The sequence below is a fragment of the Trachypithecus francoisi genome, unplaced genomic scaffold (assembly GCF_009764315.1).
Source record: "Trachypithecus francoisi isolate TF-2019V2 unplaced genomic scaffold, Tfra_2.0 Lachesis_group9, whole genome shotgun sequence".
Classification (NCBI taxonomy): domain Eukaryota; kingdom Metazoa; phylum Chordata; class Mammalia; order Primates; family Cercopithecidae; genus Trachypithecus; species Trachypithecus francoisi.
Window position 1 is genome coordinate 63853377 of NW_022681474.1, and position 12113 is coordinate 63865489.

The 12113-nt window shown below is 35.6% G+C and overlaps 1 protein-coding gene across 7 annotated transcripts in view; it reads left to right on the plus strand.

The window, feature by feature from the left end:
* ARHGAP12 (Rho GTPase activating protein 12) overlaps window positions 1–12113 on the plus strand; it is a 125152-nt gene that overhangs the window by 86804 nt on the left and 26235 nt on the right. For 3 of the 7 annotated variants that reach the window (XM_033209943.1, XM_033209947.1, XM_033209944.1), the window contains 3 exons: window positions 1343–1468; window positions 5198–5272; window positions 5590–5604. In XM_033209943.1, the coding sequence (XP_033065834.1) occupies window positions 1343–1468; window positions 5198–5272; window positions 5590–5604 (216 nt within the window). The remainder of the gene's footprint in view (window positions 1–1342; window positions 1469–5197; window positions 5273–5589; window positions 5605–12113) is intronic. The other 4 variants (XM_033209945.1, XM_033209948.1, XM_033209946.1 and 1 more) reach the window with 2 other exon arrangements.

Here is a 12113-nt window from a genome sequence, read left to right on the forward strand (position 1 = left end):
GTTTCCATTTAATATCCCTTCCCTCACTTTTTTTGGGAATGGAACCTAAAATTTGTATTTGCAAACAAATATCCGTAAAGAGTCAACATATTCCTGAATATGGAGTAGTTGGTGGTTAGGGGACAGGAGAGAGAGAGTTCCTGCTATGGTAATTAAGTTGGGATAGTAAGGGCACATGTATAAAGCTCAGACGTGGCATTACGAATCAGTGGGGTTAGGGAGACTTTGGCTCTACAACAACAAAAAAGCCAAGTGTGCTGCATGTGCTTGTAGTCCCAGCTACTCAAATGTCTGGGACAGGAACGTCTTTTGAGCCCAGGAGTTCAAGATTGCAGTGAGCTCTGATCATGCCACTGCACTCCAGCCTGGGTGACAGAGAGGAACCCTTTCTCAACAAACAAACAGACAAACATTGGTTTGTGTCATCTGAGATGCTGCAACAACAACTAAAAAGAAAACAAATCAGTGGGGTAAGCATGGACTAGGTAAGAATGTTACTAAGATTATTGGTTTTCACATGATAAAAATGAAAATAAATGTAGATCTTGACCTCACTTCATGCTAAATAATTCATTTCAGTTAGATTAAAGATATAAATATAGCAAGTAAAACTTTAAACACTATGGAAGGATATATCAAAGAATATCTATATCTACAGAGTAGGCAAGATTTCTTGAACGAGACTCAGAAGGCTACTATAAAAGGAAAGATTGACAGATGTGACTACATTAAAATTAAACAAAACACCTTCTCTATGTAGAAGATGTCATAAACATAAGGGAGAAGCTGGGCTACAGACTAGGAAAAGATATCATCAACTCACATAGCTTAGAAAGGTTTAGAATCCAGAATATATAAAGAACTTACTAGTTCATTTTGAATTTAATTTTTGGTTTAGGTTTTTAAAATAATGCTTAGTAGAAGTAGAAAAATTAATTTGTCTGATTTTATTTTATAAATTATGATAGTTAATATTTATTGATAATGTACTACTCTTTTAATATGTTATTCTTTAATACTTTGATCCTTAGAGCAACTCTGTGAATGAGATGATATTTCTGTTTTATCTGCTTCACAGTTGACAAAACTTAGACTGACAAAGATTAAATATTTTGCCAAAGATAACACCTTGGTCTGTGTAACACCAGAGTCTGTGATCTTCTTAATTGTGCCACAGTTCTGGTTAAAGATGAGAAAACTGAGTCTAGAAAATGTATGGAGATGTCATATGATGAACTTTACGTAACAGTCTTTGTCATTTGGAGCCAGGATGTTTAGATTCCACTTTCGTTTCTATTGTTTATGAAGTGTTTTTTGTGTTTTTTGCTTTGTTTTGTTTTAGTATAATGCTTCATCCCAGCAGCAAAGAGAAATAATTAAAAGTAGGAGCCTGGATAGGCGGCTGCAAGAACCAATAGTATTAACAAAGTGGAGACACAGCACCATTGTATTGGACACTAACGACAAGGTAGGACTGTTGAGATTTTTGGCAAGTTCTTTGCATTGTGTTGTATAGTGAATTGTAACTGTTTGTACTAATATTTCATGTATTTAGTAAATATTCTTTGCTAGAACATTTTATTTCTTTTGAACTAATTTAAGCTTTTGATCTGCATGTATGTTGAAACGTTACTACATTATTTTTTCTTTTATCAAATTGACTACGTTTTTATGTATTTAGCATCAGTTTGTCATGAAGTAGGTTTTGGTTTTGAGGATTTTGGTTTTTGCACAATGGACTGACTTATCTGTGGCTTACTGATCTGTGTACCGTGATACATTTGATCCTAGTAGGTGACAGATTTTTCTTGCTTATTTTAAAGTCACATTTCTGTTATCCTTTGTCTTCAGTGTCTAGGAAGTTTCATAGGGAAGACATTTAATTAATTTTTCTCATCCCAGGTGATATTGGAATTATATTCCTTTTGTTTCTCTAAATGCTCTCTGTAGAAAGCACATCTTTTATCAATCTGAGAAGTAATGTTCTCTGTTTCAAAAAAGGGTGAATTTTAATGCAAACATTAGAATGGATGTTTTAAACACTTCTTTTCAAGTTACTTATTTACAGTGTGGCTTCATTTTGGGGATAAGTTGGGAACTTAGTATGAATTTGCAGAATATTAGGCATACTAATGTTGAAATGTAAAGGTTTTTTAAATCATCAGGCTTCTTGTAGCATGATTTACAGTTTTTCTGTAATTTTTAGGTGTGTTTGTGAAAACAGAATGAACTATCCCTATAGCATATTTCATTATGTTTGGATACTTTAAGTCCTAAATTCCTTTATCACTAATCTCAATTGATCAGTCAAAACAAGTATAATATTTTGGTACTACAAGTTACTATAAAATTGGTCTTTGTTGAATTTAAAGGTGGAGTGTTAGAAACAGTTTTCTTTGTGTAAGATGGACTAATAGAAAACAGTGAAAGTGGCACACCTGTTTCTAGCTTCTATTTTGTAAGGATCTTGTGTTGAATGTAGAGACCACATTAAAGGAATAACATTCTGAGTCTGTGCTATTGAAGATATGCTTGAAAATAGATTAGTGTTGAGATAATCTAGGTAAGTAAAATACCTAGGGATTTCTAATAGGAAAAATTCACTCAACCAAGAACCAGATTACTATTTAGGATAAATAGGAATCTCCCAAATACCATATATACTGTTCTAAGGCAAATCATTGTTGAACCAACTCTACCGCCTCTTCATACTGGAACAAATAGGATGATTATTTTGATAATTTATTTAAAATGTCTTACTCCTTTTTCTTTTGTTTTCAACATCATAAAATAACAAACAATCTTACTCCTTTTTAATCTCTCAATTCATTTTTTAAAATTATTTTTCAATCTGTTGCTTTAAATAACTTGCATGCAGTTCTTAGTACATTTCCTCTTTCATCTCCTTGTCCTAGAGTTGCGAGAATATGATTTTTTTGCGATTAGAGATTTACTTATTTTTGGTAGAATTGTCTTTTTTACCCCCTACCTTACCCTTTGCAAACAGATGCATAAGTCTGTTAACATAGGGCAGTTTTTGAGGTTTTGAAAAAGGGACTGACTACCAGAACAAACTAGCTAATATGTGATAAGGGATGAAGTGTGTATAACCTGAATTGTAATCACAGCAACCTAATACAGATGCTCTGCAACTTAGGATGAGGTTATATCCCAGTAAACCCACATAAGTTGAAAATACCATGAATTGAAAATACCACAAGGTGAAAATGCGTGTAATACACCTAACCCACTGTACATTGTGGCTTAGCCTAGCCTACCTTAAATGTGCTCTGAACATTTACATTAACTTACAGCTGGGCAAAATCATTCAGTAACACGGTACACTGTAGAGTATCAATTATTTACCTTTGTAATCTGTTTACCCTGGTAATCAGGTGGCTGACTGGAAGCTGGGGCTACATGCCTCTGTGCAGCATCATGAGAGAGTGTCATATTGAATATTGTTAGCCCAGGAAAAGATCAAAATTTCAAGTATGTTTTCTAGTGAATGCCTGTCACTTTCCCATCACCTTAAAGTTGAACAATCATAAGTCAAGAACCATCTATTACTATATAGCAAATGTTGTTGTGATGACGTCCTAATTCAGTTTACAGATAACCCTGGAGGGGTGGGTGTATGTATGTGTATGTGTGAATGCATCTGTTTCTGCCTTTTTTTTCTGTTTTTACTATAACTCTTCATAGATGTATATGATGTATATTTATATGGATATATCTAAATATAGATAAATGTATACATGTAAAATTCTTGTTTATAATAGTTATAATTGTTGCACATACATTATTACTGTATTTGTGGTTTTTATTTCTGTGGGACTGAATGTGCTATGAAAAATATAATTATCATTTTATTCAGTTACTTATTTTCTACTTTATGGATCATCAGATCTTCCCTCTTTCTCATACTGTTTTACTATCAGACAGTCTTAGAATCAAAAATTGATCAGAGGTTGTCAGAAAAAAATAAGTGAGATTTGGACCTTAAGTTAAATTTTTTTGAAGTTTTTTATTTGATGTGATTTTAATATTTTCTCCATTAATAGTGCCTTGTTTGTTTGATTTATAAGCTTATCCCTTCAAGGGCTTCCATGTAAACTTTTACTGCTATTAGTTTCTATATTCACAAACTGTGTAGGATGTAAACCTGAAGACATTTTTCCAAATGAATAAATGTTGAGTTAATGGCTTTTGCAAGTGTTACTTAAAACAAATTCCCAGATTCGTTGACAGCACCTTCTCCAGCTTCATAAGCATAGAAAACTAGAATGCTACATACGTGGAGATGAATGTTCAAAGGAACTTTTTGGTTTGATAGAAAAAATTTAATAATAGGTAATGGTGTATAATTTAAAACATTCTCTTTTCCTGAAATTATTCAAAACATCTAAGGAAATGGAGAAAATTTAAGTGGAGGTGGGCTGTTGCTACCAAGAAAAGTTTTTCAGTCCTACCCTCTGTGAATAGTACTATCAACATCTGTAATAGAAATCATATTCTGTGTTTTAATATTGACAAAGCAGACTGCTTAAAAAAAAACACGTTATTGGTTTGCTCTTATGATACTGTTGTAGGCTTAGACATTAAAACTTCTTTTTTTCTGGGGAGTTATTAATATTTAAATCTTAGGTTTCTTTCTTGAATTTAAAATATCTTATTTCTAATTTTTGAAAAGTTTTCTATAAATTACCTTAAATACTAATAGCAATGTAATTTCTTATATAGCTTTTGACTAAAAATAAATTCCTATTCTGGCATTTGCCAAGTTATTTCTGTGACCTTGCCTAATCCTGGGTATTTATACTTACCATACCAAGAGCAGTTAGTATCATGATTATAACGTATTTATCCGGAAGTGTTTAGGTTTTACTTATTTTAAATATGGTTGATTCAGACTGATATAACATCATGATTTTAAGGCAGCACGTATCATTTGAGAATTCCATATGCGTTATTTAAATTAAACTGTAATTGCTATAAAAAGCGCCATATTTTATAAACTTTTAATAGCGTTTGTAGTTTTAAAATCATTACCTTATTAGCTTGGAGCTGAATATAGAACAAAAATAACGAGGAAAAAATTTGTTATTCTCTCTTACTAAGCTCTCCCGCTGTGAGTAGAGGCAGAAAGATAATTATATAAAATAGAGTAACTTTTTTCATTACTTATTTCTTGTAGGAATCTCCAACTGTCTCAAAACCCTGCTTTCCTGAAAATGAGTCTTCTCCCTCCTCACCAAAGCACCAAGATACAGTTAGTATGATAGAAGCATATCTTATAATGTAGTTCAGTTATTTCAATCAATTTTAGCAAGTTAATTTACTCTTAATGTAATGTTTAAATGGGCTTCTATTAAATGTCATTGGTTTTTCTAAAAAATCACAATCAAAGTAAGTTTAATAGTCAGATTTTATTGATTTAAAAGTCTCCCTTTTGTTTAAAATATGGTATCTTACATGATTAAATTATATACCATATTTTTAAGTGATGAACTTATATTTATTTTTAAACATAAATATAAAATTTCCCAGACAATACTATCAAATTATACTTTACTCTTTTTTCCTCAGGCCAGCAGTCCAAAGGTAAGAACCTATCCTCTCCTTCTTAATGGGCATAGACACCTTCATTTTCTGTGCTGTAAAATATATTGCCAAGTCTGTGCCAGATGAATATTGGAAATAATATAGCTCAACTGTAAGTTCTCCTAACCTGGAAAACCTCTGTGTGACTTCTCTTAAGATACCTGTCTTAACTCTGATGAAATTTTACTTGATTTCTATATTTATATTCACTCCCAGTCTTTTCCATCTGTTGCTGATCATGCTATTCCCCTTCAGTGGCTTCTGGGTTTTTTGTTGTTGTCGTTGTTGTTTTTTAAATAGAGACAGGGTCACACTCTGTTGTCCAGGCTGGAGTGTAGTAGAGCCATCATAGCTCACTGCAGCCTCAACCACCTGCCCCTCCCCCACCAGGCTCAGATGATTCTCCCATCTCAGCCTCCCTAGTAGCTGGGACCACAGGCATGCACCAGCACATTCTGCTAATTTTTTTTTTTTTTTTTTTTTGAGACAGAGCCTTGCTCTGTTGCCCAGGCTGGAATGCAGTGGCACGATCTCAGCTCACTGCAGCCTCCACCTCCCGGGTTCAAGTGATTCTTCTGTCAGCGTGCCGAGTAGCTGGCATTACAGGCATGTACCACAACATCTGGCTAATTTTTTGTAGTTTTAGTAGAGACAGAGTTTCACTATGTTGATCAGGCTGGTCTCGAACTCCTGCCCTCAAGTGATCCACCCACCTCAGCCTCCCAAAGTGCTGGGATTATAGGCATGAACCACTGTACCTGGCCCTCTTGGCTAGTTTTTAAACATTTTTATGGAGATAAGAGGTCTTGCTATGTTGCCCAGGCTGGTCTTGAACTCCTGGCCTCAAGTGATAATGCCTGCCTTGGCCTCCCAAAGTGCTGGGATTACACATGTGAGCTACCGCGCCCAGCCTGTTTTCTTGTAGAATGAAGCCCTAAAATTCTTAATGAGCATGACAAGGCTGTGCATGCTCTGGCTCCTGAGTGCCTCCACCACCTCATCTCATATTTCCTTTTTCCTTCTTGCTTGTTGTCCTATCACTCCGCCCTTCTCTCACTTCCTCAAAGGAGCCTGCCTTTCAGCTCAGGGTCCTTGCGTGTGTCATTTCCTCTGCATGCTGAAACATTCTCCCCCACATCTTTGCCTGGTTAGCTTCTATTCATTCATCAGGGCTTAGTTTGAACTTTACTTCCTCAGAGAATTTTATTCCAATTCTCTAGGTTAGGTAAAGTTTTCCTATAATACTCCTCATAGTATTTGATTATATATTATTCGATTACATAAAATAACTTGTCATTATTTATTACTTATAGGAACCTCCAATTCTCTATTAATGTCTGTCTTCCCCCACCAGAGTAAAGCTTCATTAGAGCAGAAACAGTTAGCCCAGTACTCCCATAGTGCCATATAATAGCTGCTCAGTAAATACTTGTTGAATAAATAAATGTTAAAGCTTTTTAAAAGACAAACTTTTATTATGGCTTCTCTAGTTTATGAAATTATGACACACTGTCATTGATTGGGACACTTCAGATTTCTTAGAGGTAAAGATTTTCACAGACACTGTTTCATTTTTCTAACTTTTTCTCCATTCCCTAGTGTAATCTGGTCTTTTTGGTGCTAATCAGGGGTTGTACACATTTCCTTCTGATGTTGGCTTAGGCAGTACCCCTGCCTAGAGTGGGCCTTGCTTTTTCTATACATAGTTAAATCCTGTACCTCCATCAAGATGGACCCTTCCAGAAGACTTTGTCAGACTAACCATTAATGCTCTCTTATCTCTGAACTCTCAAGTCACTAATTGCATTTAATAAGTGCAAGTTATTATATGTACTTCTAGTCTCCCTACCAGGTGTTAAACTCCTAAGTTTAAATAGAGGACAGATACTTATCTTTTGCATTATTTGCACAGTACTGGATACATAAACATTACATAAACATTACGTAACGATAAAAGTGAACATGATTTTGGTGGTTTTGGCAAGAATTGCCATATGAATCTAAGGCACTGTTACTACAGTACTCTAATCTGTCCATCTAGAAAAGTAAAAAACCCTTTAAAACTATTTTAAATGTGGGTAATACACAGTTCCCACAAAGATCTTTTATGTATTATTTTCATTTTGTTAAATGAGAATTCCTAAGTAATCCTAGAAACAAAATTTTTTAAATGTTCCACGTGCGGTTACAAGGACTGTTTGCACATTATTTCACCACCCATTGATCCATTTTCTGAAGTTTGACAGCAGCTAGACCATGCGGGACTCACAGTACCCTCTGATGGCCATCACAGGGAACTGCCTCACCAATGTTTCTTCTGTTTCAATCTTTCTTTACCTTTAGGTGAAAAAAACAAACTGCTGTGTTAATTCTACCAGAGGTGGTTCTGTTTTTCCATTACCAGACAGCATTCCTTTTTTCCTGAATGCTCTGTCCATGCTGTTGTGCCCTCCTATTGAGGCTTCTGCCCTCTGGGATGTCTCTTCGCTCACTCTGCCCTCTGGTTCCTCCTCTGCACTTGCATGGCTTCTAGCAGTCTTGCCTCTCTTTCTCATTCTTACCCGGTTACTACAGGGAGATATTTCCCTCTTTCTTTGCAAGTTAAAATCTGATTGGTATAAAGGCTTAATGATAAGAAAGAAGGAAGCTACAGATTTAGAAGTGGAAATTATATCATCATCATTTTTAGTTCCCTAATGTCTCTCTAAAAATCCCTGCAAATTGCTCGTATATCTCTTTTAATCAAACCACATTTAAAATTTCATCCCTTAACATAAATTTTAAACATGTTAACTTTTTCTTTTTTCTAATTTTTAAATGGTTATTGTTACTTTTTGTAGTCCCTTTAAATCTACTTGAAATAGGCAGAATATACATTTTTTAAAAACCAATAATATATTCTTCTACAATTTGACTACAATATGGATTAAATAGGTTTTTTGGGCTGCTCTAAGAAGCTATTCTTTATTTGTCCCAATGTACCTATGAGAATATGCATTTAAAATTTCCCAATTACTGAATACTGAGTAAAGTTTTAGAATATGCATTTTGGAAACGAGCTTTGATGTTGTATTTCCACTTATGGTATTAATATGCATTAATCAATTAAGAGAAAAAGACATTTTAAAATTTAATGATTATTGAAGTATTAATGGACAAGTTTGCTTATTTTTTTCGTTGAATATTACTATTCTAAGCCTTTTTAAAAAACATGAACGTTTATTTTTATAACCATTGGCTCTTTAAAAAATTTATTTTTATTGAGATAAAATTTATGTAACATACAACTAACCAGTAACCATTTTAAAGGGTACAATTCAGTGGCATTTAATATACTTACAATGTGTGTAGCTGTCACCTCTGATAGTTATAGGACATTTCATCACCCCAAAGTAAAACCCATACCCATTAAAAGTCACTCCCCATTTCACCCTCCCTAGGCCCCTGTCCTTGATAACCACTAGCCTGCATTCTGTTTCTATGTATGGATTTACCCATTCTGGATGTTTCATTACATTGGTGTTTTTTCAATGCTCTAGGTATAATTGTGCAAGTTTACTTATTCTATATTTTAAAAATCTCATTATTACACAATTAACTAAAGGTGAGGATTTTGAACAGGTATATTGGTTTTGGTATATCACACTTGTTAGCCTAAATTGAGAACTACCTACTTTACCAAAAGAATGCAACATCGATTAGAAATTCTGGAGCCTGCAAAGTAATTATGAACCTGTATAATTTTTCTGAGATTACCTAGTAGAATTTGAAGTTTATTGTGTTCTTGCCTGTTAGGATAGAATAATATTGTTACTCAATTTAACCATAATTTGCTAGTCCTTATTAAAGCATTCCTGCTTATTTTTAATATAAAGTTTCTTTTAGAGTATCAAATATTTAGACCAACAAATATTCATGTATAAGTTTGTATATATTTTATGGGACTTAAGATATTTTTAATGAAGCTTCTTTGGTAAGCAACACGAAAACATTGGTTGATTTTGACACATATTATGTAGAGAAAGTATACTAAATAGTATGAAATAAAAATCTGTTTAAATTTTTTTTTTTTTTTTTTGAGATGGAGTCTTGCTCTGTCACCCAGGCTGGAGTGCAGTGGTGCGATCTTGGCTGACTGCAACCTCTGCCTCCCACGTTAAAGCAGTTCTGTGTCTCAGCCTCCCAAGTAGCTGGGATTACAGGCGCCTGCCACCATGCCCAGCTAATTTTTGTATTTTTAGTAGAGATGGGGTTTCACCATCTTAGGCTGGTCTTGAACTCCTGACCTCGTGATCCGCCTGCATTGGCCTCCCAAAGTGCTGAGATTACAGACATGAGCCACCATGCCCTGCCTTAAATGTTTTTCCTAACTCTTACCTGTGTATCCGAACCTGTATTACTCATCTGCCTATTTATTTTATGTCAAATTCAAAAACTTATTTAAAAGTTAAAGCTTTCTCTGTTACTGACCCTCTTATATTTCTTCATTGTTATAGTACTGTTAATTTGTTGGTAAATTACTTTATCATATACGTATTGAATACCAACTACATACTAGATACGGTACTAGGCAGTGGTTATTGATGAACATAACAGATGTGGTTCCAACTTACGGCCTAAAGGAGTGGATAATGAGTAATAAAAGTAAAAAAAAATACATAATTATACTTTGCATCAAGTGTGTCTTAGTCCATTGGAGCTGCTATAGCAAAAATATAAACTGAGTGGCTTATAAACAACAGAAAGTTATTTCTCACAGTTCTGGTGTCTGAGGGGTGGTCCAAGATCTAGGCACTGTTAAATTCACTGTCTGGTGAGGGCACCTTCCTGGTTCATAGATGATTCCTCTTTACTGTGTCCACACATGGCGGAAATAACAAGGGTTCCCTTTTATAAGGGCACTAACTACATTAATGTGGGCTTCGCCTTCATGACCTGATTATCTCCCAAAGGCCCCACCTCCACGTATCATTACATTTGATAATTCGATTTCAATATACAAATTTTGGGGGACACAAACATTTAGTCTGTAGTAAGTACAGTGAGGCAAACAAACAGGCAGTCGTAAATAATGGGAAGTTTACTTAAAAGTGGTCAGGAAAAGCCCTAAAGTAACGTTGAAGTGGAGATATCACCAGCTACCCAGTTGCTTAAGCTTGGCAGTTTCCCCAAGATCTGTGCTCTTGCCCTCACAAAAATCCCTGTCAATTTTGTCTCCTGAATCTGTCAAATTGGGCCCCTCTTCTCTCTCACTGCCACCACATTCAGGTCTTTATCGTCTCTCTTTTTTTTTTTTTTTTGAGACGGAGTCTCGCTCTGTCGCCCAGGCTGGAGTGCAGTGGCCAGATCTCAGCTCACTGCAAGCTCCGCCTCCCGGGTTTACGCCATTCTCTCGCCTCAGCCTCCCGAGTAGCTGGGACTACAGGCGCCCGCCATCTCCCCCGGCTAATTTTTTGTATTTTTTTAGTAGAGACGGGGTTTCACAGTGTTAGCCGGGATAGTCTCGATCTCCTGACCTCGTGATCCGCCCATCTCGGCCTCCCAAAGTGCTGGGATTACAGGCTTCAGCCACCGCACCCGGCCTATCGTCTCTTATAGTAATGATTAAAATAGTTTTCTAGTTGGTCCCTGGTCATGGTACCCTTTCTTAGTGCATTCTTTCTGCTACCTCATTTCTTGCCACTTCTCCACTTCACCCAATACTTTTGAGGGAATTTAAAGCCCTTCAGATATGAAATGCTGTCTTTAGCCCCTGTGCCTTTCACTGTTGGTTGTTTTTACCTCCTGCTGTTTCTGTCTAGCGGACTCCTGTTCCTTAGTTCAAGTGTTAAGCTCCCCAGGAGGTTGTCTGATTTCTTTCTCTCCCAGATTGAGTTAGGCATAACTTTCTCATAGCACGTTTCACATTGTATGGGAATTGTTCTTTGTATTTGTACGTTTTGGGTGTAGCAAATTTTGTTCTTTACATTCAAGTTAGTGATTAATACTTAGAGCATTAGTACTTGGGTCTTGATCCCTGTGACCATTTGGTGAAAGTTCTGGACCTTTTCTTTGAGTGATGCATATATGCATGCGTGGTTTTGTGCCAGTTTCGGTCCATCCATTGATTTGGATGAGAATCCCTGATCTAGACTCTTCCTTCTCATCCTTAGGCTTAGGCTGTCTGTCACTACTGCTATTCCATTCATTTTTCTTCCTGATTTGATGCCTGTGTTTCCTTCCTGCCTCTGCTTTTTTTTTTTTTTTTTTTTTTTAAATAACACAAATTCAGCTGTGGCATTTTAAAAATGGGCTTAATTCCCACCTCTCTGCCTTTCCAATTCCTGTGTTCCCTAGCTCAAGTAATCAGTGCCCATCCACTCAGATTAATGTTGTTACTTAGTTCCCATATGATTGAAAGATTTGTTTTCTCCCTGCTTTTAAGGGGTGCGGGGAGCAAATTAAAAATGTTCTTATTTAACATCTTACGTAGCTCCCTTGCTGTGATCTGTTGAAAGTCAGCTCTCAAC